This window comes from Haematobia irritans, chromosome 2, assembly GCF_050003625.1.
Source record: "Haematobia irritans isolate KBUSLIRL chromosome 2, ASM5000362v1, whole genome shotgun sequence".
Classification (NCBI taxonomy): domain Eukaryota; kingdom Metazoa; phylum Arthropoda; class Insecta; order Diptera; family Muscidae; genus Haematobia; species Haematobia irritans.
In genome coordinates, this window is record NC_134398.1 from 9640125 (window position 1) to 9664555 (window position 24431).

The window sequence follows — 24431 nt, forward strand, 5'->3', positions numbered from 1 at the left end:
GTTTTATTTGTGGGGTTTCGATTGGTAATCCTATATAAATATTTTATTTATTTGTGGGCATATTCAAATAAAATAATTAGATACATGTCTGTTTAATTTGCTGTCTTGAGATTAACGCATATCTATCGACAACAGTTTACGTAGTATCGTTTTAATTAGTGTTTTATATATATTTTTTTGAGATCCCACTGTTAGGAGTCGGGTTAACATTGGCAACGCCGTTAATATATATTATTGACCAAACGCAGGTTAATATTGGCAATGCCGTTTACAAATTATTGACCAAACAGCTGATCCACATATTACGTTACCTTTGCGTCACTAACTGATACTAATTACCTTTTAGGTAAGTATATTTACCTTAAAAACTGTGAATATCCACATCATTCCTATTTAATCCTGCGTGGTATTTATCCTGGGATTACGTCCCTTGATTATATTTATTTTTTCATCATTCCTACCTCTAATTCATTACATCACAAACATGACGGATAACAAATTAAGACAACGCCAACAGGATCGAACGAAAGGATCCCCTCCGCAGGATAAAGAAAAAACAAAGCCTGCCAATAAAATGTGAGTATTTATTTTCAGTCAACGATAATTGCCCAATGTAATAATTAATGATTTAACGATGCCGCTTAAGTTAGTTCTTGAGAAACTGCGATAGACCATGCTAACAACTTAACGAATACAAAAAAGTATAAATATTGCGCCTATCCACACACTTACATTTTCCTCCAAAGATCTTATCTGTTTGGCAGTCCGATATTTCAGGCTCACTTAGACTATTCAGTCCATTCTGATACCACAGTGAAGCACTTTTCTCTTATCACTGAGTGCTGCCCGATTCTATGTTAAGCTCAATGTCAAGGGACCTCCTTTTTATACCCGAGTGCGAACGGCGTTCCACATTGCTTTTAAACCACTTAGAGAAGCTTTGAAACACTCAGAAATGTCACCAGGATTACTGAGAATTAATTTTTGGTCTTTGGTCGAACTTGGGTTTGAACCCACGACCCTGTGTGTGCAAGGCGGACATGGCTCCTATATTATTAGCTATTACAAACCTACGAAACTTTTCTTTTTCTGGCACTTCCCTAATATCTTCTTGAGAGTTCTCCTTATCTTACAGCTTAGCTACTCACAATGAATTACAACAAGCGACAAGTTCTTTTACCCACCGTTTCTGGACACGTACCGTAGTTGTCCTATCAGTTATGACTATTGTATATTTCTATAGCAAAAACCAACCTAAAGAAACTAAATTCGCATTAGTTCGTGAGACATTACCGTTGCGAATGCAAAAATTTAAATGCTCCGCAGAGTATGAAGAAGAAATGCAAAAGTTTCCCCAATGTGTTCCAAACAAATGTGGACGTTTTGTTGCTGATAAATTAATTGATGGTAAAGAAGTTGAAATACTTTTGGATATGGCGGAAAAAATAATAAATTTGGCTGGTTCATCAGGGGGAGCTTCAATATTGGATATACATTCAGGGGCTCTTTCATATGGAGATAAATTTCTGAATGTTTTCCAAATGACCAAAGCAATGGATATTATAAAGCCGGAACATATAACAACCTACAATGTAAGATGATTAAAAATATAAAAAATATTTATATATAAATTGGTTACAATTTAAATTTTTGTTTAAATATTTTTAGCTGGTCAAGGGTAAAATAAAATTAGCAATTGCTGAGCAATTTGGCATAGAACCTGAAAATTTGTATTTAACATATCCCACATTTTTCTCAAGGATAACGAATGTCACAGCAAAAACAATTCATGATGAATACTGGCATGAACATGTAGATAAGGTAATTTCACATTGTATATCCAACAAAATGTGTCCTTGCTTAACATATTTCATATTTCAGGAAACTTATCCCTCATTCCATTATACCTCCCTATTGTATTTAACAACATTCAATAAGGACTTTAAGGGTGGTCGATTTGTATTTGTTGACGGTAATGCCGAAAATCGTACAACATCTAGTATAGAACCTAAAAAGGGAAGAGTTAGTGCATTTACTTCGGGTTCCGAAAATCGACATCATGTAGAACAGGTGTCGGAGGGTACAAGGTATGTTCTTTATTTAATAAAAGTAATAAATATGCCTAATATTCAAAACTTTATTTTAGATTTGCTGTTACCATATCATTCAGCTGTGATAAAAAACATTCCATAAATGACCCCAAGATGGCTTCTCTTAATCAATAATAAGAATAATAAAGTTAACTACCTTCCATGTAGTTATTCCATTTTCATTTCCTTACCTAACAAAGTATTATTTACAATTGTAAGACCTATTGAGTTAAGACCAAATATACACCGTCCAAGGTGAGTGTAGTTATGCGCAATTAGTCATAATTACCTAATCAGGATTTGTAACTGTAAGTAATAATTGTGGGTCCATATTTATTTACATTAAGGTAATATGAAATTGTTTTCACTCACGATAAATACAGGGTACAATAAACCATGGTGGTTTAATGGGAATAATATGCTCGTAAAAACTAACAAAAAAAAAAAACAAGTTCGGCCAGGCTAAATCTTATGTACCCTCCACCAAGGATTGCGTAGAAACTTCTACTAAAGACTGTCATCCACAATCGAATTACTTGTGTTGAGGTAACTGTTGCCGATGGCAAGGTATCTTAAAACTTCTTCACACCTTCTTCTAAATTGTAAGTTGGTCCATACGGGGTATATATTAAACAAAAAAAGGCCGATTAAATACGTATATATGGGGGCTATATATAATTATGGAAATGGACCAATTGCATGGTTGTTAGAGACCATATACTAACACCACGTACCGGATCGGATGAATTTTGCTCCTCCAAGAGGATCAGCAAGCTAAATGTGGGGATGGGTTTTGTGGGAGCTATACGTAAAAGTGGTCCGATATGGCCCATTTGCAATACCATCCGACCTACATCAATAACAACTACACATAAAAATTTTTTTTTCTAATTCAATCACGAAATTAATATATCCAATTAATTTTTAATTGAAATGTCTTCAATCACAGAAATGATAGTATCAATTAAAAAATTAATTGAAGGTCAATAAAAAAGTTAGTTGATCCAATTAAAAAATTAATTGATACTATTATTTTTGTGATTGATTTTTGTTTCAATTAAAAAATTTGTTGAATCAATTAAATTTTTGATTGAATACTGTTTAAAACTCAATTAAAATTTTAATTGGAAAAATTTTCGTGAAATTTTTTGTGTGTACTACTTACCCCAAGTTTCAAGTCGATAGCTTGTTTCGTTCGGAAGTTAGAGTGATTTCAACAGACGAACGTACGGACATGCTTAGATCGACTCGGAATTTCACCACGACCCAGAATATATATACTTTATGGGGTCTTAGAGCAATATTTCGATGTGTTACAAACGGAATGACAAAGTTAATATACCCCCATCCTATGGTGGAGGGTATAAAAATTATGGTTACGCTGGCACAGATGGGTCAAAGATTGAGTTTGGAATTATACATTATCCAACCCGGAATTGTGATATTATTCCGATAGCCACTAGCGACATCTACTACAGTCCAAAACTTGTTTTTTCGAATCTTTTGTAAATCTTTCTTCAAAAAAAATTCTCTCAAATTCAAATCTATTTGAGTACCAGACGTTTTTTTAAGTGTGAATTAAGTTAAACATTTTAATAGAAATGGATAAACGGGGCCTTTAATACCCTGAAGAAATGAATTCAGGGGATCGGTTACGGTCGATAGTCTTAGATTACTTTTTTTTGTTTCAGCCAAACTTAATATAATAAAATAATAAAGTTTGCTATTTCAGCAAACAGTGACTGCATTCCCTTTGTCAGCAGACTTCTTCGCTATTTTAGCATATTTTTATGCTATGCCGAACAACAAATTACTTTGGTTGTATGACTTATAAAAATCTAAATTGGTCCAACAAGACTCTCAAAAACTAAATATTCCTAAAAAATTTAATTTAATTAATTTTAAATATTAAAAAAGTATTAGTTTGCTGTTTTTACGTTTAACAATCCTAAATAATGAAAACAACATTTTATTTAATTCCATTTAATGATTTTCTGTTGAAATTTCATTTTTTATATTTTTATTTTATTTATTTTTTTAATTCCAAAGGAAAGGAAACATTTTCTGTTATTGACATTGGAAAAGAGTTTTGCTGTAACATTGGTAAAGTTAATCATATTTCATAGATGTCGATGTGGGTGTCGTCGACGTGCTATTATAAGTATCCATGCGAGGCTTATATGGTGCAGCCAAACAATTATTGATGAAATTACAAACACATCGTATATATTTTTGGGGATATTTTGTATAGATTTTAACATGTTCGGCATCCTCAAAACAAACTGAACTAACATCGACACCCTGCTGTTGACGTAAATTTATGAAATGCTCCACATCCTGTAGACAAAAGAATTTGGAATTAAATGCAAATGCGTTAGGAATAAAAAAAAAGAACACAATATATATTTTTTATTTGGGATTGTCTGATTTATATTGGCCATTATATATCCTAAGTGCTTACCGTATAGGGTATGACGACATCACCTTTAGAGTATAGAAATAATTGAGGATATTCATTTGGTTCATTCTTAAGATCATGAAAAGGATTTGTTTGTATTGGTTCGGTTTTGACAAAAAGGCTCTTAAATGCAGAGAATGTTTCCTAAAATGAAATAAATTGCAATAAAAATTTATGAGTCTTTAGTTATCAATAAATAAAGTCATATTTATAAGTTAGAAAAATTTACACACCATACACTCAGAGAAATAGGTTTGCTAAAAACAGCAGTGGGCGTTTAATGTTATTTATTTGTAGTTTGATCTAACCGACAACGATTCGTAAAATTTTTAGATTCTACAATGTTACCCAAACAACCAACCCAAACCAAAAAATTGTATATTCCGGACCTATAATATCCTAAAAAGCTTCTAAATGCTACCTTTTCCAGCGTTCTTTATTTTAGCAATTTTTTGCTGCTGCGTATATTAATAAAATTTCTGCGACTTTAAATGTTCTCAAAGGGCTTTTATATATATTTCATCCAAATCGGATGAATATATTTCATCCAAAGCAGGAGGGTATGACGATTCAGAAAAAAGAAAAATCCGTCGTTATTTTTGTTTTGGAAGGTAAATCTAGAAGCAAATAAGAGTGTTTGGATTCTTTTCAATTTCAATTTACATTTATTTCGCAATACAAAGCCAATGAGGCCAAATAAAAAAAATATATTACATGACTATAGCCTAAGTAAACATACATAAAATAATAAGTGTGTAAATTTAAAATTGTATAACAATTTTTACATGAGTAACTCATAAAGGGCCCCCCGCCAAGTAAGTATAATGTAAGGGAATACGAATTCAAAAGACTAAATAACAGATAGTGTCCAGTTATTAGCACCAAAAATATAGAGCATTATAGAATATCAATATCAACTTAAAATTGATGCACCCGAACAAAACGATACATTTTTAAGCGAAAAGCATTATTCGAATGGGAGAAAATTCTCAAATCAAGAGGCAACATGTTCCAGATACGAGCGACTCGCACAAGAAATGACTTTTCATATAAAGAACAACAGATACGAGGAATCACAATCTGAGGATTTCTCGTAGAGCGAGAGAATCGAAAATAGTCACATAGAGTGCTAGGTACCCCACTACGAATAACTTTATATAAAAAGAGCAAATTGGCACACTTGACATAATGAGAAAACGATACACCAAGGAACCTCACCACAAATTCTGAAACATGATCTCTTCTTCTTAGATTGAAGACAAATCTGACAATAGTATTCATCGCGTATTTCAATCGCTGAAAATGGGCAGCAGTCACTCCCGAAAATATCTCCAGACCGTATCTTATAGCAGGCAACAATAACGCATGTGCAAGTCTGTATCGAATCCAAGGTGGAAAGACTAAATTGCATGAATAAATTCGACGCAAGGTAGAATATAATTTATTCAGAACCAATTCAATATGAGGAACAAAACTTAAATTTTGGTCAATTAGAACTCCTGACTAACAAATTCAATCCTATCCATCCCCAAACGGACATCGATCACATCACTTGGCGGTGATAGTGATGCTTTCGTTTTTTGCGGGTTTATAACAAAAGAATTATCACCTGACCATTGTGCGACTCTACCCAAACAATAATATTGCTTTCCAAAAAATCAGAAAAACCGCGACGAGAGTTAAAGAGAAAGAAAACATCATCAGCATATATAAATAAAGAGCAAGCACAACCACTTAAATATTCCCCCAAATCATCCATATAAAAAAGGAAAAGCAGCAGACCAAGGATCGAGCCCTGGGGAACACCCGAATTTAAAGGCAAAATACAAGAGGTTCTGTTATTCAAATCCACAAACTGAATCCTTCCACTCAAATATGAAAGAATAAATCAACACGCGGTTATGGAAAAATGAAATCTGAGGCATAGCTTTTTAATAATCACCCAAGGTCCATGCTAATAAATACGGCCAGAAACTTAGTAAACAGAGTACTGACAATAAGCGATAATAAATTCCATAAAAACAACAGAAAAAAGCTGCAAAATATACTTCAGGAAAATAATTTTCCACCAAAACTAATAAAAGAACTAATTTCATCTTACAAACCCTACTTGGACAAAGAAAATATAGAGAAAGAACCCAAAATTTACAGATCCTTATCCTATGTAAAAGGAATTTCGGAAAGGATAACAAACTCTAACATAGTAGACAAAAATAAAGTCAATATTGCCCATAAAAATTACAATACACTAAAAAACATTTTCACAAAAACTAAAGACAAGACGCCTATTATGGAAACATCTAATGTTATCTATCAAATAACATGTAATGGAGATAACAAAGAACCATGTGACAAAATGTATATTGGAACTACGAAAAATAAATTAAAAACAAGACTGTCGGGACACAAATCAGACATAAAACTCCGCAATAACAACAAACTCCAAAAAACCGCGCTTGCAACACACTGTGCGACAACGAAACATCACCCGAACTTTGACGATGTGAGAGTATTGGAGAGAGAGAGTAGCAACAGCAAAAGATTAACATTAGAAATGTTGTACATTAACAATGTACCCACAGAGAAGAGAATGAACTACAAATCAGATACAGATAACATTGCTCACATATACAGACACATCATAGACAAGACAACTAGATATGCAAGTACTCAGCATCAGAGAAAGCAAGAGGGAAATCAGTGCAATAAAAGTAATAGACGAACGTAGTGATACTACTCTAGTTTTAAGCTTTATGTGTTGTTGTTGTGTTACACTTAAATGTTTTGCATACGTAAGTGTATAATGTAATTCCTTTTGTTTTTCCTGGTCTCCTGATACTTGTTAATTACAATTATTAAAATCTTTAATTATTTATAAAAAATTTGTAAACTAAAACCAATAGCTGTTATTAGCATAAACCACTAAAATTATTTGCGATTTGAAAAACAATTTTGAGAAAGAATTTTACATGTCATGATTAAAAATTATCAAACCACTTTTATTATAGATCGACTCCTGATGAAGCAATTCAATGTAATTGCGAAATATTGAAAAATAAAGAAACCAATACATACAAAAAACGATCTCAAGCTTGATTAATTATTTTCTATTGGAAAAAAGAAAGATCGAATAAAATCAAAATCTCTAACATAGCTTTTTAATCAAAGTTAGAAAACAAATAGAATTAAACACCTTCGTCAAATCAATAGAGACCAGAGCACAGGTATTGGCGGAGTTGATATTCCCTCGGATGGAGTCAGTGAGGTGCAATAGTAAAGATGTGGTGCTATGGCCCTTACGAAAACCATGCTGACTACTCAAAATCTTGTTCCCAAACTTAAAAATCAACTGATCCTTAATCAAATGCTCACTTCAATGTCTGCCATCATCGAATTTCAACGAGGTCCCAGGCCAGTTTTTAATGAGCCACGTCAATGTGTCCGGTGCGTAATGGATAAATATACAAATATACGGACTCAACCCCACACTCAAAAAAAGTTTACTTGCATCCAAAGATTTCGACTTTCCCTTAAGAATTTTGGTATTGATTCCGAGCCAACGATCCGGCTTTTTTAAAATAAAGAAATTTTTTAGCGACCTATCTAGCTTTAAATCTTGGACCAATAAAATAAAAATTAGGGCACAGATCTCATTTATCAAATTTTCATTCTCTTATTAATAAAGGTACTCACGGTTTATTAATAAAGAAACTCACATGCAAACAAATGCCAGTTTAAAAATCAAATTATAACGGATATTTCAAAGTAAAACATGTTTTCTTAATTCCAAAAAAACTTTAAACCAAAGACGCTAAATCCTCAAAATAAGTCTTGGCCTATATTTGAAGCGTTTTTATCTTAAATCTAAAGTTTCAATATTTCAGTTAATTTAAGGACAATTTCTTTAAATCAAAATTAGCCTTCGTTCAAAGATATGCGTCTTTAACGGAGGGACGCAAATTAACAAAATATGTGTTCTCAATTTAATGAAAAAAAAATTGAAGCAAAGATTATAAACTTTACTTGAATTAAAATTTCATTATTTTAAATAAATTTGTCCTTAATATTTTGTAAATTTCACATCCTAAAATTTAGGTTGCGTAATCTTTAATATCACATAAATATTTTTTTCAGTGCATAACGGCGAGTTATGTGTACCTGAGGCCCTCGATGGACTATACCCATCTTTCGGCCTGTATCTGCAGCTTCAATATTATATATCTGTCGGCTCAACCATTAAGTAACCACCGCCGAGAATAACATCTTAGTGTTTCATCCCAAAGTCCCCAATAAGAAATCTGAAGAATACCCCCAAAGTTTTACAAACCGGAGAACACAAAATTCTCCTTCACTCACCTCAACAAACCACATAATGCCCAAAGTTAAGGTTATAATAATTGCTGTAACGCAATGGCATTTCTTTCTCTCCTTGCCATAGATGGCGGTAACGGCACGATATAAGCCCAGCATACGTCTCTCACCAGGAGCTGAATCTAAAATCATGCCTCTTACTTGCAATGGAGTTTTGTGCTTACGGATGGCCAATGATATGTGTTGATACAGATAAGCGCCGCCATTTGAGAATAAATGAAAGATAACAGGATGTGAATCGAAATGCATGTCATAGATTAGTTTGAGAATTTTCTCGCCAATTGGTAACATTTCACGGCGTTTCCAAAATAGTGTATCAACAGGTGCCGTATAACGGACGGTAATCAAACTGTGGACAGAAGAAAACAAAATCATGAACAAAAAAAATTACAATACACAAGAATTTTCGAGGCCAACACACTTACCCTCTATCTTCATAGATTTTTGAGTATTTCATTAAATAACGATCCTGACAACCAGCCCATCCCAATAGCATAACAATGGGTACATGTGTATCATTGTATACGAAAACAAAATCTTCTCCTTCTGGTTGATCAAATCCATTATTTGGTTCATGACGATATTGTGGTGTAGGAAACTTGATTATATATTCCAGAGTATCATTGGGTTTAACGATATTTTGTAGTAACTCCTGTTGTTGATTTTTTGCTGTTTGCGTTGCCCCCTTGGCTGGTGGTTTTCTAGGAGCTGCAGATTCTAGAAACCTTCTGGCCGTAGAAATTGCTCCACCGCCACCAGCCCCACCATATTGCTCATTATCTCCCTTCATAGATGTTGTGGTTGTTGTAATTGTAGTTGTTGTTCCCGCTACACTATAGGATTTGGAATCGCCCATGCCCGTTGCAAGATATTTGATCTAAAAAACAAATGAAGAATGTACAATATGAACCAATCATCAATGTTCCTTTTGGGTTTACGATCACTCCATATGGATGTTACCCTTGCTGTTGGTATAATATCAAGTGTATACTCTACTTTCGACGATTTTACAATAAAATTGCTATGGGGCGTATGGGTATTAGGCTCAATAATCATCATTCATCATTCGCACCCAAGGCCAAAAAGAGCAAAACCAATGAAAGATTCGCAAAAGGTAATCCTTTATGATACCAATATATAAGTTTCTTGGGGCGAATGAGTACTGCTTATTTTAGTATGAATCATTCGACACGCTTAACAGCACATGATGTTGCCGTGTGGTCAGATTTCAGTAGGTTTGATAATGTGACTACCACAAACCTTAGCCCTAATTTCCACTTTACTTATATTGAACGATTGAAATTCACCTCTTGCGTCGATCTAGCTTTGGCCGTCCGTCCCTATATCCATGTATTTGATACAGACTGATAGAAGTTGAAATTCTTTACCGATCATCATGAAACTTGCTACAGAATACTTTTTTGGCAAAAGGATCCCTAAATAAATTATCATCTACTTAAGATATAGGTCCCAATTTTAACGAATAGGATGATCTCGTTTTGGTTTCCATCGCTATGATAACAATCGTCAACTGTAATTGAAATGTATCAACAAATGCTGAAAATATTTTGACATCAATGGATGCTGTTTAGGCACAATTTCAACTTGATGGTTAGACCAATAAGTGTAACCCTCATATTTATATCGCTCGGTTAACTGCATTTATTACTCGATCTTATTCCAAAAGTCAACTTTTTCCAAAGTGGGATCTACCAATTTCCTATATTAAAATTTTTTTTTTTAACAATTTCGTCTTTCGAGATCATGGAAGGTCAACTTTTTTGGATGAAAAAGTCTCAAATTGGTGTTAAAAGGCGATTATCGATTTTAGCCAACATTAAAGTCCGGTTAGACGATTAAAAAAATTAGTCGAATTTGAAGTGTAACCCTAATATTTATATCATTCGGTTTTCACTAATGTTAACCCCATTTATTAAACGATCTTATTCCAAAAGTCGACTTTTTCAAAAGTGAGAACTACCAATTTCCTACATTTAATTATACCCTTCACCACTACTGTGGTACAGGGTATAATAAGTTTATGCATTTGTATGTAACGCCAGGAAGGAAAAGTCTGAGACCCATTGTTTAGTATACCGATCGTCTTAGAATTAAATTCTGAGTCGATTTAGCGATGTCCGTCTAACTGTCTGTCTGTCCGTCCGTCTGTCTGTATATGTAATTTTGTGTGCAAAGTGCAACTCGCAGTTTAAGTCCGATCGTCGTCAAATTTGGCACAGAGTTTTACCTTGGCTAAAAGACAATCGCTATTGATTTTGAAAAAAATCGGTTCAGATTTAGATATAGCTGCCATATATATTTATCGCCGATCAGGCCATAATTGACGTATTTATCAACGTATTTTCTCAAAATTTCGGGCAGCCAGATATTTTGGGGCTTTCGTAAGATATGCAAAATATCAGCTTAATCGGTTCAGATTTAGATAAAGCTCCCATATATACCTTTCGTCCGATTTGGTATTATATGGCTTCAAAAGCCAGAGTTTTGTCCTGAGTTGCTTCAAATTTTGCATAAGGAGTACGTTTAATAGTATCATTAAGAGTGCCAAATTTGGTTGAAATCGGTTCAGATTTAGATATAGCTCCCATACATATCTTTCGCCCGATTTACATCCATATGACCACGGAGGCCAAAATTATTTTCCCATTTACGTTTTTTGTTGAGATAGCAGGATTATTATTCTAACTATACATGTCAAATTTAATCAAAATCGGGTCATATTTAGATATAGCTCCCATACATATGTACGCCAGAGTAGGAGAAATATGGTAGAATGTTTCATATTTTAGACCCATTTTCAATGGAAGTTTCCTCCAATTGACTCGATAGATTCCACAGAGAATACATTTAATATGCTATTTAAGTGAGCCATCTTGATCTAATATGGCCAAAATACCCACATTTTACACAAAATTCTGTGATTATTTCTCCGACTTGTGGAAATATCGCCCGAATTGGCCAAATAACCAATATCCTTATAAAATCGCCACTGCTGAGTAGCAAAAATTGTAAATATTACTCAAATTGTCCTATATCTCGAATACATATGTATCGCCCGATAAATCATAAATGCTCTTTTGTACAATTGCATCTTGCATTTAATTTTTAATTTTAGCATTTAATTTTTAATTTTAGCGATTTTGTAGAAATACAAAAAATTTTCTCCAAATATTTGTATATGGGAATATAAACCCTGATAATAACTCCCAACAAATTTGAAGGAGTTGAGATGGTAACACAAATTTTGGTCTATATAATGGTGAAGGGTATAATATAGTCGGCCACACCCGACTTTTGACTTTACTTACTTGTTTTTTTTTTTTTTAATTTCGTCTTTCGAGATTATGGAAAGTCTCCTTTTAAGGATGAAAAAGACTCAAATTATCGTTAAAAGCCGATTATAGATTTTAACCAACATTAAAGTCCGGTTAGACGGTTAACAAAAAAAAAAACAATCCAAAGTCGATTAGTCGAATTTGAAGATTAGTAAAATTTCGAATTTAGATTATTGGGTTGAAAATGCAATTAAACTAGTATAATTTTCGCATTCAAAAAATTGTAAGCCCGAATGTTGAGCAACAAAAATCTCAAATACTTTAAAAATTGTAAATTCTTGCAAAACTTTATTTTTACAAAAATTTTTCCTAAATTTTATTTCTATAAATTTTTTTTGCAAAATATCATTTCTATAGAAAATTTCGTCAAAACTTTATTTCTATAGAAATGTTTTAAATTGAATTTATAGAAACTTTTGTCAAAATTTTATTTCTATAGAAAATGTTGTCAAAATTTTATTTCTATAGAAAATTTTGTTACATATTTTTTTTTGTATAGAAAAGTTACTAAAATGTTATTTCTATAGAAAATTTGAATTTATAGAAAATTTTGTCAAAATTTTATTTCTATAGAAAATTTTGTCAAATCTTTATTTCTATAGAAAATTTTGCCAAAATTTTATTTCTATAGAAAATTTTGTTATAATTTTATTTGTATAGAAAATGTTGTTAACATTTTATTTCTATAGATTTTTTTTTCCAAAATTTTATTTCTATAGAATTTTTCTATAGTAAATTCCTGCAAAATTGTATTTCTAAGAAATTTTTGCAAAATTTCATTTCTATAGAAAATTTCGTCAAAATTTTATTTCTGTAGAAGATTTTGTTAAAATTTTATTTCTATTGTTGTTGTTGTTGTTGTTTTTTTTCTTTTTTGTAGCAAAATATACCTCTTAATTGGAAAGCCAATCAATAAGAGTTTTATGGTCAAATTTTGGAAAATCGTGCAAAACATACGTAAATATTAAAGATCTTTATTTTTATTTTTAAATAAAAATCGTACTGAATTAGTAACTATATAATAAAAAAATAATTTTTTATATTATTTTTGGAGTTGTATGGCATAACATTGCATAAAAATGTTTTTGTTTATGTTATTTTTATACAAAACTTAATTCATTATGCTTTTGTTTTTGTGAAATGCACCAAGAAAAAAAGTGGCTTCGGAACTAAAGGAAAAAATGTTCATCAATTTAGTTTAGCCAATTTATTTCCATTAAGTTAAATTTTTGTTTAAAATAATAAAATTTACTTGCTTCAGTAAAAAAAAAATCCTAAACTTAAAGCAGTTAGGAATAGTTAATTAACTAGAATAAGGCATGGAATTTTACTAATACTGTTTTCTTCGCTGGGTATAAGAATTTACTACTGAACAAGAAAATTTTATTCACTGATAACAAAGCATTCGTAAAAATAAACAAAATATGAACTGAAACCAAGTTTCCTCAAAATTTAGTAAAATTCCTTATAAAATGATAATTCTGAATTCCTTTATTATATAAAGCTTATCATACATACGAATAACACTTGGCATAGAAAAATATTTTAGTTCATTCGTACTAAGAAGTATTCAATCCTTTTAAAACTTAAGGAGACACACTTGTTAGAATATAGGAAATTTCTATTATCTACCTGTAATCGATAACTGTCATCGATGTAATCGGTATGTTTGCGCGTGGGTTGTTTTTTTTAGTTGGATTCGCGTTGTTATGCTATACGGAAGGATTGTTAAAAAAAATATAGTAAAATAATATAATAAACAAAATATATAAAATATTTGTTATTTTAAATTAGTGAGAAAAAATTATGTTCGTGATGGTGTATAAAGAAAGAAAACAGAATAACAATCCCTTCATTCGTCTTCTTTTTGGAATCTTCAATTAACAGGTAACATTCAGTGACGCTAACCTTTTGTGAAAAAATTGGTTTATGATTTTTTTATTTGTAGGTATTGAAATTGTACAAGAAGGACAAACTCGTTACGCAGCAACTTATTAAATGTGAAAGGTACAAAAAGAAGGGAAAATGCGTTTTACAGTCGATGACATTACATGGAAATTGGAAATAGTGGAATAATAAACTAATATTTTAAGGCCAGTCGATGCTGTTGATTCTTAATAAATATATTTAATATATTAATAAACCGTGTATTTTATTGAAGAAAAAATTGCCTATATAAATAAATAAAATTGTATTTAAAAACGAAGGTAAGCAGTTCTAAGTTTGAAGTAAAAAGGTTTACCACAAATATGTAAGATTTGTCCCAATGAATGAAAAAAGTTCAATAAGATCATTCCATATATGAATTCAATTCAGTTAAAATTTTTCATTCTGTAGTATAGTGGTACATAAATATAGGAAAATGTTAACTAATATATGGAATACATTCTACCTAATTTCATCGAAAATCACATCGTTCAAAAAAATAAAAATGTCTTTGGCGGTATACGAAGTTCAACTTTCTTCACAATTAGTTCATTTTAACTTAAAGAAGGGGTCACTTTTTTCTGGGTGTAGTTATGTGTGTTAGTTTTCTGTTCTTTATTGAAATAAGTAGCTTTGATTTTAACCAAAAAAATTAGTTTAGTTTCAAATTACTTACATTACAGACTTTTTTACGATCTTTAAAATAGAAGATTTCTTTGGAAAAAATGGACGATTTTTCTTGAAATTTTATTGGCAGCCCTGACGTTTACCTATGATTTGGGTGTGCACCCAGAGAAAAATGATAAATCAATCAAATAATAAAAAATCAATACCACTCGATATCGATAACGAATCAATACCATATGGCGTAAAAATGGTACCATTTGGTATTAAATTTGTTTAAGTTTTGATAGAAAATCCATATACCAGTAATGTAAACTGTTAATTCCATACCGTGATAGGTTATAGCATGATTTTTATACCCTCCACCATAGGATGGGGGGTATATTAACTTTGTCATTCCGTTTGTAACACATCGAAATATTGCTCTAAGACCCCATAAAGTATATATATTCTGGGTCGTGGTGAAATTCTGAGTCGATCTGAGCATGTCCGTCCGTCTGTTGAAATCACGCTAACTTCCGAACGAAACAAGCTATCGACTTGAAACTTGGCACAAGTAGTTGTTATTGATGTAGGTCGGATGGTATTGCAAATGGGCCATATCGGTCCACTTTTACGTATAGCCCCCATATAAACGGACCCCCAAATTTGGCTTGCGAGGCCTCTAAGAGAAGCAAATTTAATCCGATCCGGCTGAAATTTGGTACATGGTGTTAGTATATGGTCTCTAACAATCATGCAAAAATTGATCCACATCGGTCCATAATTATATATAGCCCCCATATAAACCGATCCCCCGATTTGGCTTGCGAGGCCTCTAAGAGAAGCAAATTTCATCCGATCCGGCTGAAATTTGGCACATGGTGTTAGTCTATGGTCTCTAACAACCATGCAAAAATTGGTCCACATCGGTCCATAATTATATATAGCCCCCATATAAACCGATCTCCCGATTTGGCTTGCGAGGCCTCTAAGAGAAGCAAATTTCATCCGATCCGGCTGAAATTTATTACATGGTGTTAGTATATGGGCTCTAACAACCATGCAAAAATTGGTCCACATCGGTCCATAATTATATGTAGCCCCCATATAAACCGATCCCCCGATTTGGCTTGCGAGGCCTCTAAGAGAAGCAAATTTCATCCGATCCGGCTGAAATTTGGTACATGGTGTTAGTATATGGGCTCTAACCACCATGCAGAAATTGGTCCACATCGGTCCATAATTATATATAGCCCCCATATAAACCGATCACCAGATTTGATCTCCGGAGCCTCTTGGGAGACCAACATTCATCTGATTCAGTTGAAATTTGGTACGTGGTGTTAATATATGGCATCGAACACCCATGCAAAAATTGGTCGAAATCGGTCAATAATTATATATAGGCCCCATATAAACCGATCCCCCGATTTGGCTTGCGAGGCCTCTAAGAGAAGCAAATTTCATCCGATCCGGCTTAAATTTGGTACATGGTTTTAGTATATGGGCTCTAACCACCATGCAGAAATTGGTCCACATCGGTCCATAATTATATATAGCCCCCATATAAACCGATCACCAGATTTGACCTCCGGAGCCTCTTGGGAGACCAAAATTCATCTGATTCAGTTGAAATTTGGTACGTGGTGTTAATATATGGCATCGAACACCCATGCAAAAATTGGTCGAAATCGGTCAATAATTATATATAGGCCCCATATAAACCGATCCCCAGATTTTACCTCCAAAGCCCCTTGGAAGGGCATAATTCTTCTCATTCGGTTGAAATTTGGTACGAGATGTATATGGTATCCAACAACCATGCAGGAATTGGTTCCTATCAGCCCATAATTATATATAGCTCCCATATAAACCGATTCCCAGATTTGACCTCCGGTGCCTTTTGGAGAATCAAAATTCATTCGATCTGCTTGAAATTTGGTACGTGGTGATCGTATATGATATTTAACAACCATGCCAAAAGTGGTCCATATCAGTCCATAATCATATATAGCCCCATATAAACCGATCCCGACATTTGGTTTTGGAGCCTCTTGGAGGAGCAAATTTCATCCGAGTGAGTTGAAATTTGGTACATTGTGCTAGTATATGGTCGTTAACAACCATGCCTTACTAGGTCCATATCGGTCTATAGTTATATATATCCCTCAGATAAATCGGTATCCAATCACACAAAAATTGGTCCATATCAAGTTCATAATTGCATATAGCCCCCATATAAGTGACCCCCATATTTAAATTCTGGCTCTGTACGTACCGTGCAAAAAGTCCATATAGATTCGTAATTATTTGTAGACTTAACTATACATAACTTTTTTGTCTAATATATACCGCGTATGGACTAACTCACAATTTAGAAAACGATGTTAAGAAGTTTTAAGATACCACAACCCAAGTATTTCGATTGTGGATGACAGTCTTTCGTAGAAGTTTCTACGCAATCCATGGTGGAGGGTACATAAGATTCGGCCTGGCCGAACTTACGGCCGTATATACTTGTTATATCTGGTTTTAATTGTTCAAATTACAGTACACATATTAATTACATATGTCACAATTGCCTAGAGCGTATGAGTGTTATTTACTTAAATTTAAATGAATCATACGTCACCATAACTATAGTCAGTGTACGCATATTGATTAAAGCGAATAAAAAAAAACAAATTTTGCGCAAAAAATATATGTTTTACTATGATACACGGCGGACTTTTCAATTAACCTGTTCATATCCCTCAAATCAACTATGTCGAACTTGATTGGACCATATTGAATGAATCATTCGCTACCATTAACGGATAAGGAGCAGTATAATAAATATTTCTAAGTCCATATTCTGAACAATTCATTTGCAGCTTATTGAAGGTATTTACATTGTAACAGTAGGATTATATTATTTACAAAACAAAAAACGAAAATAGATTTTTAACACATACCACATTCAGTTTAAGTTCTTTTTGTAGTGACTTTGCTTCACGGTACAATATATTTAAGTTTTCAAAACAAGGCAATTATGGAGTTATGCCTAGGACTCTTTGAGTTACAACTTTATATGGATACCCGGATGATAATACAAGTTCATGGAAAATTGATAAAAATGCATTAAACGCTGATATTTTGTATGACTATTCGGTATAAAACACCAAAATTTCGTTTCCTATATACTTAGAGGGGGTATTTACATACATACATACATATACAATATATTAAACGCTTTTATGTAATACATGCAAGCTTAAATACACATATACTGTTACATATAGTATATATTGAACGAATATACAATTGCCTTCATGCACTGTACATGTGTCCAATATAATTTGGTGAAAGTCGATATGTTTGTTTAATTGCCATCGACGATAACAACGACATTGAATGGAAATCATTTGCAGGAAATTGAAATAATCTGATGTGTCCTAGTTTCAGTGATTAAAAGATGACAGGACGCCTTTTGTGATCGATTTCAGCAAAACCGAAAAAAATTTCCAATATCCTTTTAAAAATTCTTTTGCTTTCGTTCACAAATGTTTTTCCAAATCACTTACCTCAAACGCCCTTCGACGTAGCCAGTTCTTCTTTTATGGGAATTATCCAAAAAGAAAAGTTATTAAATAAGAATAAATTCTTGACCTTCCTCTTAGCCACCGTTAGAACTAAACACAACAAAAAAATCAAAATGAAAATTTCTATTGCGAGTGACTAAATGTTTGTTGGGGCTTAGTTGTGCTGGTTATGGTGGTGGTGGTGCTACTACTTCTGCAGTTTGAAAGGCCAAAATGACATGTAGGGAGGTGAAGAGAAAACATGTGTTTGGTTAAATTGGGTTGTCAAGGTAGCCGTGCTTATCTCTTGCTCTACCTCTCTCTTTCGCTCTCTCGCTCTCTTTGACTGTGATGTTTAGCTTTAGCTTATAACCATTGACAACGTGAGAAAAAGTCTCTCTTTCCTTAGTATTCTCACTTTGTAGGTAAAGGATGGTAATGAAAATGAAAGTTTTATCCATGTGTGCATCAAGGACATGCGCACAATGGTGCATTCAACCTTTGACACTTCTCTTTTTGTACCGGTTTATGTCAAATGAGAAACAAAAATTCTTTATAAATTACTATTTTGAATTAATTTTGTTGATAGCCGGATATATTAAGCGAATATCCGGGTTTTTTTAATTTAATATTTTTGGACCTTTATTGCTGAACAAATGTTTGTATTATAGAAAGCTGCCACTGTAGCAAGGTAAAAAATAATTGTATTAATCTTGTATGAAAACAGCCAAGCTCCAACGTTGTTTCTAACATACATTGTAGGAGTTAGAACTACAAAAAAAAAAATACTTTCCTCCGAAACGAAATTTTAGACAAACGAAATTCCCCTTGCTTATAAATAAATGCTTATGAATAAATATAGTAAGCAAGACAGGGAGCCACCGTGGTGCAATGGTTAGCATGCCCGCCTTGCATACACAAGGTCGTGGGTTCGATTCCTGCTACGACCGAACACCAAAAAGTTTTTCAGCGGTGGATTATCCCACCTCAGTAATGCTGGTGACATTTCTGAGGGTTTCAAAGCTTCTCTAAGTGGTTTCACTGGAATGTGGAACGCCGTTCGGACTCGGCTATAAAAAGGAGGTCCCTTGTCATTGAGCTTAACATGGAATCGGGCAGCACTCAGTGATAAGAGAGAAGTTCACCACTGTGGTATCACAATGGACTGAATAGTCTAAGTGAGCCTGATACATCGGGCTGCCACATAACCTAACCTAAGACAGTATTCAGAAATAAGGATATTCGTAATGGAATTTAAGCGTGATAGTGTGATTACTATATATTTGGCTGGAAAAACACAAGTGGCTATTGTTAGAGCCTTCCAACGTCTAAATTTGAATAAATCTTTTGTATCCCGTACCATTGCTTATTGACATGATACTGGCAGTGTTGTATTGTGTCTAAAAACGGCAATAACGCCAGAAATTGTCCGAAAAGTGAAGGCCAGTTCGAAGTAGAGGTGTGCACGTGACACGAAATTGTCGTGACTCACGAAAATTTTCGTGACTCACGCGTGAGTCGTGAGTCACGCTCATGGCAACGGCGTGAGTGTGCGTGAGCGTGATTAACAAACCAAAATGTCGTGCGTGAGCGTGAGTCACGAAAATATTATCTTCGTGAGTGTGCGTGAGTAAAGATTTACGCTCACGAAAATAATCCTGCTCACCAACATAAAACGCTTAAGAGTTAAATTCATTTACACTTTTAGTGACACCTGGGATGTTAAGAGTGTAATAACGCTCTCGATTTTAATAATGCTCATGTTTTCAGACGCGTCGCTAAGGTAAATTACTCAAAAAATTGTTCGTGAGTCACAATATTTTTCGTAAGTCACGGTATTTTTCGTGAGTCACGACATTTTCGTGCGTGAGTGTGCGTGAATACAAATTTTCTTTTCGTGAGTGTGCGTGAGCGTGAGTCCTACCAAACAATATCGTGCGTGAGTGTGCGTGAGTAAGATTTTTCCGTCGTGAGTGTGTGTGAGCGTGAGTAAAATATTACTCACGTGCACACCTCTAGTTCGAAGTTTACGCCGCACTGGTAGAAAATTTACTTGTGAACCGAACATATCGCGGGATCGGGATGCAACACACATTGAAAAAAATGGACCATTGACGTTTCAAAAGGTGTAAAAGCTCACTGATATGATGGGTATTAACTACGAGTTTAACGCACGATTGCCACTGTTGGTAGAATTCTACCAAAAGTAGTAAATTTTTTACTGTTTGGTAGGTTGGTACAATTCTTGAAGTTTTGGTAGATTTTGCAATATATTCCTCTCCTACTAAAAGGTACTTCAAAGTTCTATAGTAAAAACATTTTGAGAAAATTGTCTGTAGAAATAAAATTTAGACAACATTTTCTATAGAAATAACATTTCACAAGATTTTCTATAGAATTAAAACTTTGAGAAAATTTTCTATAGAAATAACATTTTCACAAGATATTCTATAGAAATAACATTTTGATAAACTTTTCTATAGTAATTTTGGCAAAATTGCTATAGAAATAAAATTTTGGCAAAATTTTCTATACCAATAAAATTTTGATAGAAATAAATTTCTATAGAAATAAAATTTTCAGAAAATTTTCTATAGAAATAAAATTATGACAAAATTTTCTATAGAAATAACATTTTGACAAAATTTTGTATAGAAATAAAATTTCACATATTTTGACAAAATTAAAAAAAAATTGACAAAATATAAAAATTTACAAAATTTTCTACCGAAATAAAATTTTGACAAAATTTTCTATGGAAAAAAATTTTGACAAAATTTAAAAAAAGAAAATTTTTGACAAAACACAAAAATATTTACAAAATTTTCTACCGAAATAAAATTTTGAAAAATTTTGTATAAAAATAAAATTTTGACAAATTTTTCTATAGAAATGACAAATTTTTCTATAGAAATAAAATTTAGACAAAATTTTCTATATAAATAAAATTTTCACAAAACTTTCTATAGAAATAAAATTTTGGCAAAATTTTCTATAGAAATAAAATGTAGACAAAATTTTCTATAGAAATAAAATTTAGTCAACATTTTCTTTAGAAATAAAATTTTCACAAAATTTTCTATACAAATAAAATTTAGACAACATTTCCTTTAGAAGTTTTATTTTGTTTGGTAGATTATTTTTGGCTCAAGTGGCAACCGTGGTTGCTTCATTTCCACATAAATGGAATTTAATTTTCTCCGATGAGAATCCATTCAATTCAATTCCATTCCATTAAATTAAAAACTTAATTGTTTAAAATTTAAAAAAGTGTAAAAGCTCACTGATATGATGGGTATTAACTAGAGGCGTGCACGTGACACGAAATTTTCGTGACTCACGCGTGAGTCGTGAGTCACGCTCATGTCAACGACGTGAGTGAGCGTGATTAACAAACCAAAGTGTCATGCGTGAGCGTGAGTCACGAAAACAATATCTTCGTGAGTGTGTGTGAGTAAAGAATTACGCTCACGAAAATAATCCCACTCTCCAACATAAAACGCTTTAAAGTTAAATTCATTTGCAATTTTAATGACACCTAGGATGTTAAGAGTTTAATAACGTTCTCGATTTAATCGTGCTCATGATTTCAGACACGTCTCTCAGGTAAATTGCTCATTAAATTATTCGTGAGTCACGACATATTTCGTGAGTCACGATATTTTTCGTGAGTCACGGCATTTTCGTGTCACGTGTACACCTCTAGTTAATACCCATCATATCAGTGAGCTTGAGTACAAGTTTTCTTTCCGTGAGTGTGCGTGAGACCTACCAAACCATATCGTGCGTGAGTAAGATATTTTCGTCGTGAGTGTGCGTGAGTAAAATATTAATCACGTGCACGCCTCTAGTATTAACTTCAAGTTTAGCCCACGAATTCAGCAGATCAAAATACAGAAGAAAAGTCGACTCTCTTCAAGTGTATAATTTTCAGTGTAAACTAGTGTCATTAATAACATGGAAAATAAAAACAGAAGCCAAATTTTTGAACATCTTAAAGTTCAACTTAACTAAATATACAGGGTGACTAATATGTATAGCAATCAACTTCAGGTTGCTATCATCTCTAAACCGCTGCAAAACCACAAGTGGCTATTAACTTCAAGTTTAGCCCACGGTTGCCAGAATTCTACCAAAAATGGTAAATCCTTTACTGTTTGGTAGATTGGTAGAATTCTAGAAGTTTTTGTAGATTTTGCAATATATTCCTATCCAACTAAGAGGTACTTCAATTTAATAACATTTTGAGGAAATTTTTTATAGAAATAAAATTTAGACAAAATTTTGTATAGAAATAAAATTTTGAGAAAATTTTCTACAGAAATAAATTTTTCGCAGAATTTTCTATGGAAATAAAATTTTGACAAAATTTTGTATAGAAATAAAATTTTCTATAGAAATAAAATTTTGACAAAATTTTCTACAAAAATAAAATTTTCACAAACTTTTCTATAGTAATAATGTTTTGACAAAATTTTCTACAGAAATAAAATTTTCACAAAACTTTCTATAGAAATAAAATTTTGAGAAAATTTTCTATAAAAATAAAATACAAGAAAATTTTCTACAGAAATAAAATTTTCGCAGAATTTTCTATGGAAATAAAATTTTGACAAAATTTTCTATAGAAATAAAATTTTGACAAAATTTTCACAAATTTTTCTATAGTAGTAACGTTTTGACAAAATTTTCTACAGAAATAAAATATTGACAACATTTTCTATAGAAATAAAATATTGACAACATTTTCTATAGATACAGAATTCTGAGAAAATTGTCTATAGAAATAAAATTTTGAGAAAATTGTCTATAGAAATAAAATTTTGGGAAAATTTTCTATATAAATAAAATTTTGTCAAAATTTTCTATTGAAAAAAAAATTTTGACAAAATTTTCTATAGAAATAAAATTTTGAGAAAATTTTTTATAATTTTTTTTTTGTTTGCTAGATTATGTTTGGCTCGAGTGGCAACCGTAGTTGCTTCACTTCCACAAAAATGCAATTTGATTTATCCGATGAGTAGCCATTCAAAACCGAGCAATTTGTGAACAAACAAATTCATCGGGTTTACTAGCTCTAGAAATCAGATGAATATGTACACTTTCGATTGACCACCAGAACTCAAGTGCCGCTGAATGGATCGAAATGTCATAAAAACAGTATTGAATATTCGTCGCAGACAATAGACCTTTCAAAAATGCTCAACACGTGTCAATCAATAATTACTTAAAAATGTGATGATTCGCTTAATTTCTACCTTACAATGGCCACCGATATCTCCGGATCTAAATCCGTTGGGATTTTGACCTTTGACTTTGCAAAAGGACTCAACACGTGTCAATCAAGAATTGCTTAAAAATGTGGTTCCTCGCTTAATTTCGAATCTAAATTCGCTGGATTTTTGCCTAGGGCATTTTGGCGCTAAAAATACCATAGTGTCGATTATCTCAAGACGGCGCTTCGCCGAGAACGGACCAAAATATGGCAGAGTCTCTTTCATGCAGCAGGGCTTGTCGGTCGATTGAAGGCCATATTTCGTGCCAAAAGTAACCAATTCGAAAAAATCTAAATCTAAAATTATAAAATTTTATGTTATTTCCGACATTTCTACTTTTAATAAAATTTAAAAAATATGAAATTTATAGCACTTTTCTATGTTGGATTATCACAATGGACTGAATAGTCTAAGTGAGTCTGAAATATCGGGTTGCTACCATACCTATTGTTGGATTACATATAAACCACCCTGTTACCATCATTGTTTTTTATAGTCTTTTCTATGATATAACGAATTATGCCTATTAACAAACTAAAAATCATGCGAGTTAATTTTAACCCTGTTCTACTGTAACTGTATGAAATTAAATTAAAACGAATTGAACTAATATGATATTGTATAAGCAAACTAAATTTACTTACCTCGCTCCAAATAATATTTACCATAGGCCTTTTCTGTTGAGAATATTTTAAGTTGTTTTACATAATTGATGTAAAGTGAAATGTGCTTTAAAAAATAATGCTAACGTACTTTTACCTATCAGAGTTGATTTTCTCAAATACAAC

At 32.6% G+C, this 24431-nt stretch overlaps 2 protein-coding genes across 5 annotated transcripts; one reads left to right on the plus strand and one right to left on the minus strand.

Annotated features, from left to right (window-relative positions):
• Window positions 1–326: 326 nt before the first annotated feature.
• Window positions 327–2280, plus strand: LOC142223394 (2-oxoglutarate and iron-dependent oxygenase domain-containing protein 3-like). 2 transcript variants are annotated; one of them, XM_075293274.1, is made up of 5 exons: window positions 327–576; window positions 1244–1592; window positions 1669–1821; window positions 1882–2087; window positions 2147–2280. In XM_075293274.1, exons 1-5 carry the CDS (start codon window positions 485–487, stop codon window positions 2223–2225), a joined length of 879 nt encoding a protein of 292 aa, XP_075149389.1. In that variant the 5' UTR covers window positions 327–484; the 3' UTR covers window positions 2226–2280. The 2 variants fall into 2 exon arrangements, with proteins under 2 accessions (XP_075149389.1, XP_075149388.1); XM_075293273.1 differs by having other exon boundaries at window positions 329–576; window positions 1136–1592.
• A 1777-nt stretch (window positions 2281–4057) lies between these two features.
• Window positions 4058–24417, minus strand: LOC142223400 (transmembrane protein 53-A). Of its 3 annotated transcripts, none has more exons than XM_075293281.1 (5): window positions 24288–24417; window positions 9345–9796; window positions 8905–9268; window positions 4552–4692; window positions 4058–4427 (listed from the first exon to the last, which is right to left on the minus strand). In XM_075293281.1, exons 1-5 carry the CDS (start codon window positions 24309–24311, stop codon window positions 4200–4202), a joined length of 1209 nt encoding a protein of 402 aa, XP_075149396.1. In that variant the 5' UTR covers window positions 24312–24417; the 3' UTR covers window positions 4058–4199. The 3 variants fall into 3 exon arrangements, with proteins under 3 accessions (XP_075149396.1, XP_075149397.1, XP_075149398.1); XM_075293282.1 differs by lacking the exon at window positions 24288–24417 and adding an exon at window positions 18371–18580; XM_075293283.1 differs by lacking the exon at window positions 24288–24417 and adding an exon at window positions 17762–17913.
• Between the last annotated feature and the right edge of the window lie 14 nt (window positions 24418–24431).

Bases quoted from the DNA above. Each gene is read 5' to 3' on its own strand.
- LOC142223394 (XM_075293273.1), top strand. From the start codon at position 485: ATGACGGATAACAAATTAAGACAACGCCAACAGGATCGAACGAAAGGA. The intron at 1,822-1,881 runs GTAATTTCACAT...TTCATATTTCAG, and splicing joins GGCATGAACATGTAGATAAG to GAAACTTATCCCTCATTCCA. The intron at 2,088-2,146 runs GTATGTTCTTTA...ACTTTATTTTAG, and splicing joins CAGGTGTCGGAGGGTACAAG to ATTTGCTGTTACCATATCAT.
- LOC142223400 (XM_075293281.1), bottom strand. From the start codon at position 24,311: ATGGTAAATATTATTTGGAGCGAG. The intron at 9,269-9,344 runs GTAAGTGTGTTG...TTCTGTCCACAG, and splicing joins AAAATCTATGAAGATAGAGG to TTTGATTACCGTCCGTTATA. The intron at 4,428-4,551 runs GTAAGCACTTAG...TTTTGTCTACAG, and splicing joins ATGTCGTCATACCCTATACG to GATGTGGAGCATTTCATAAA.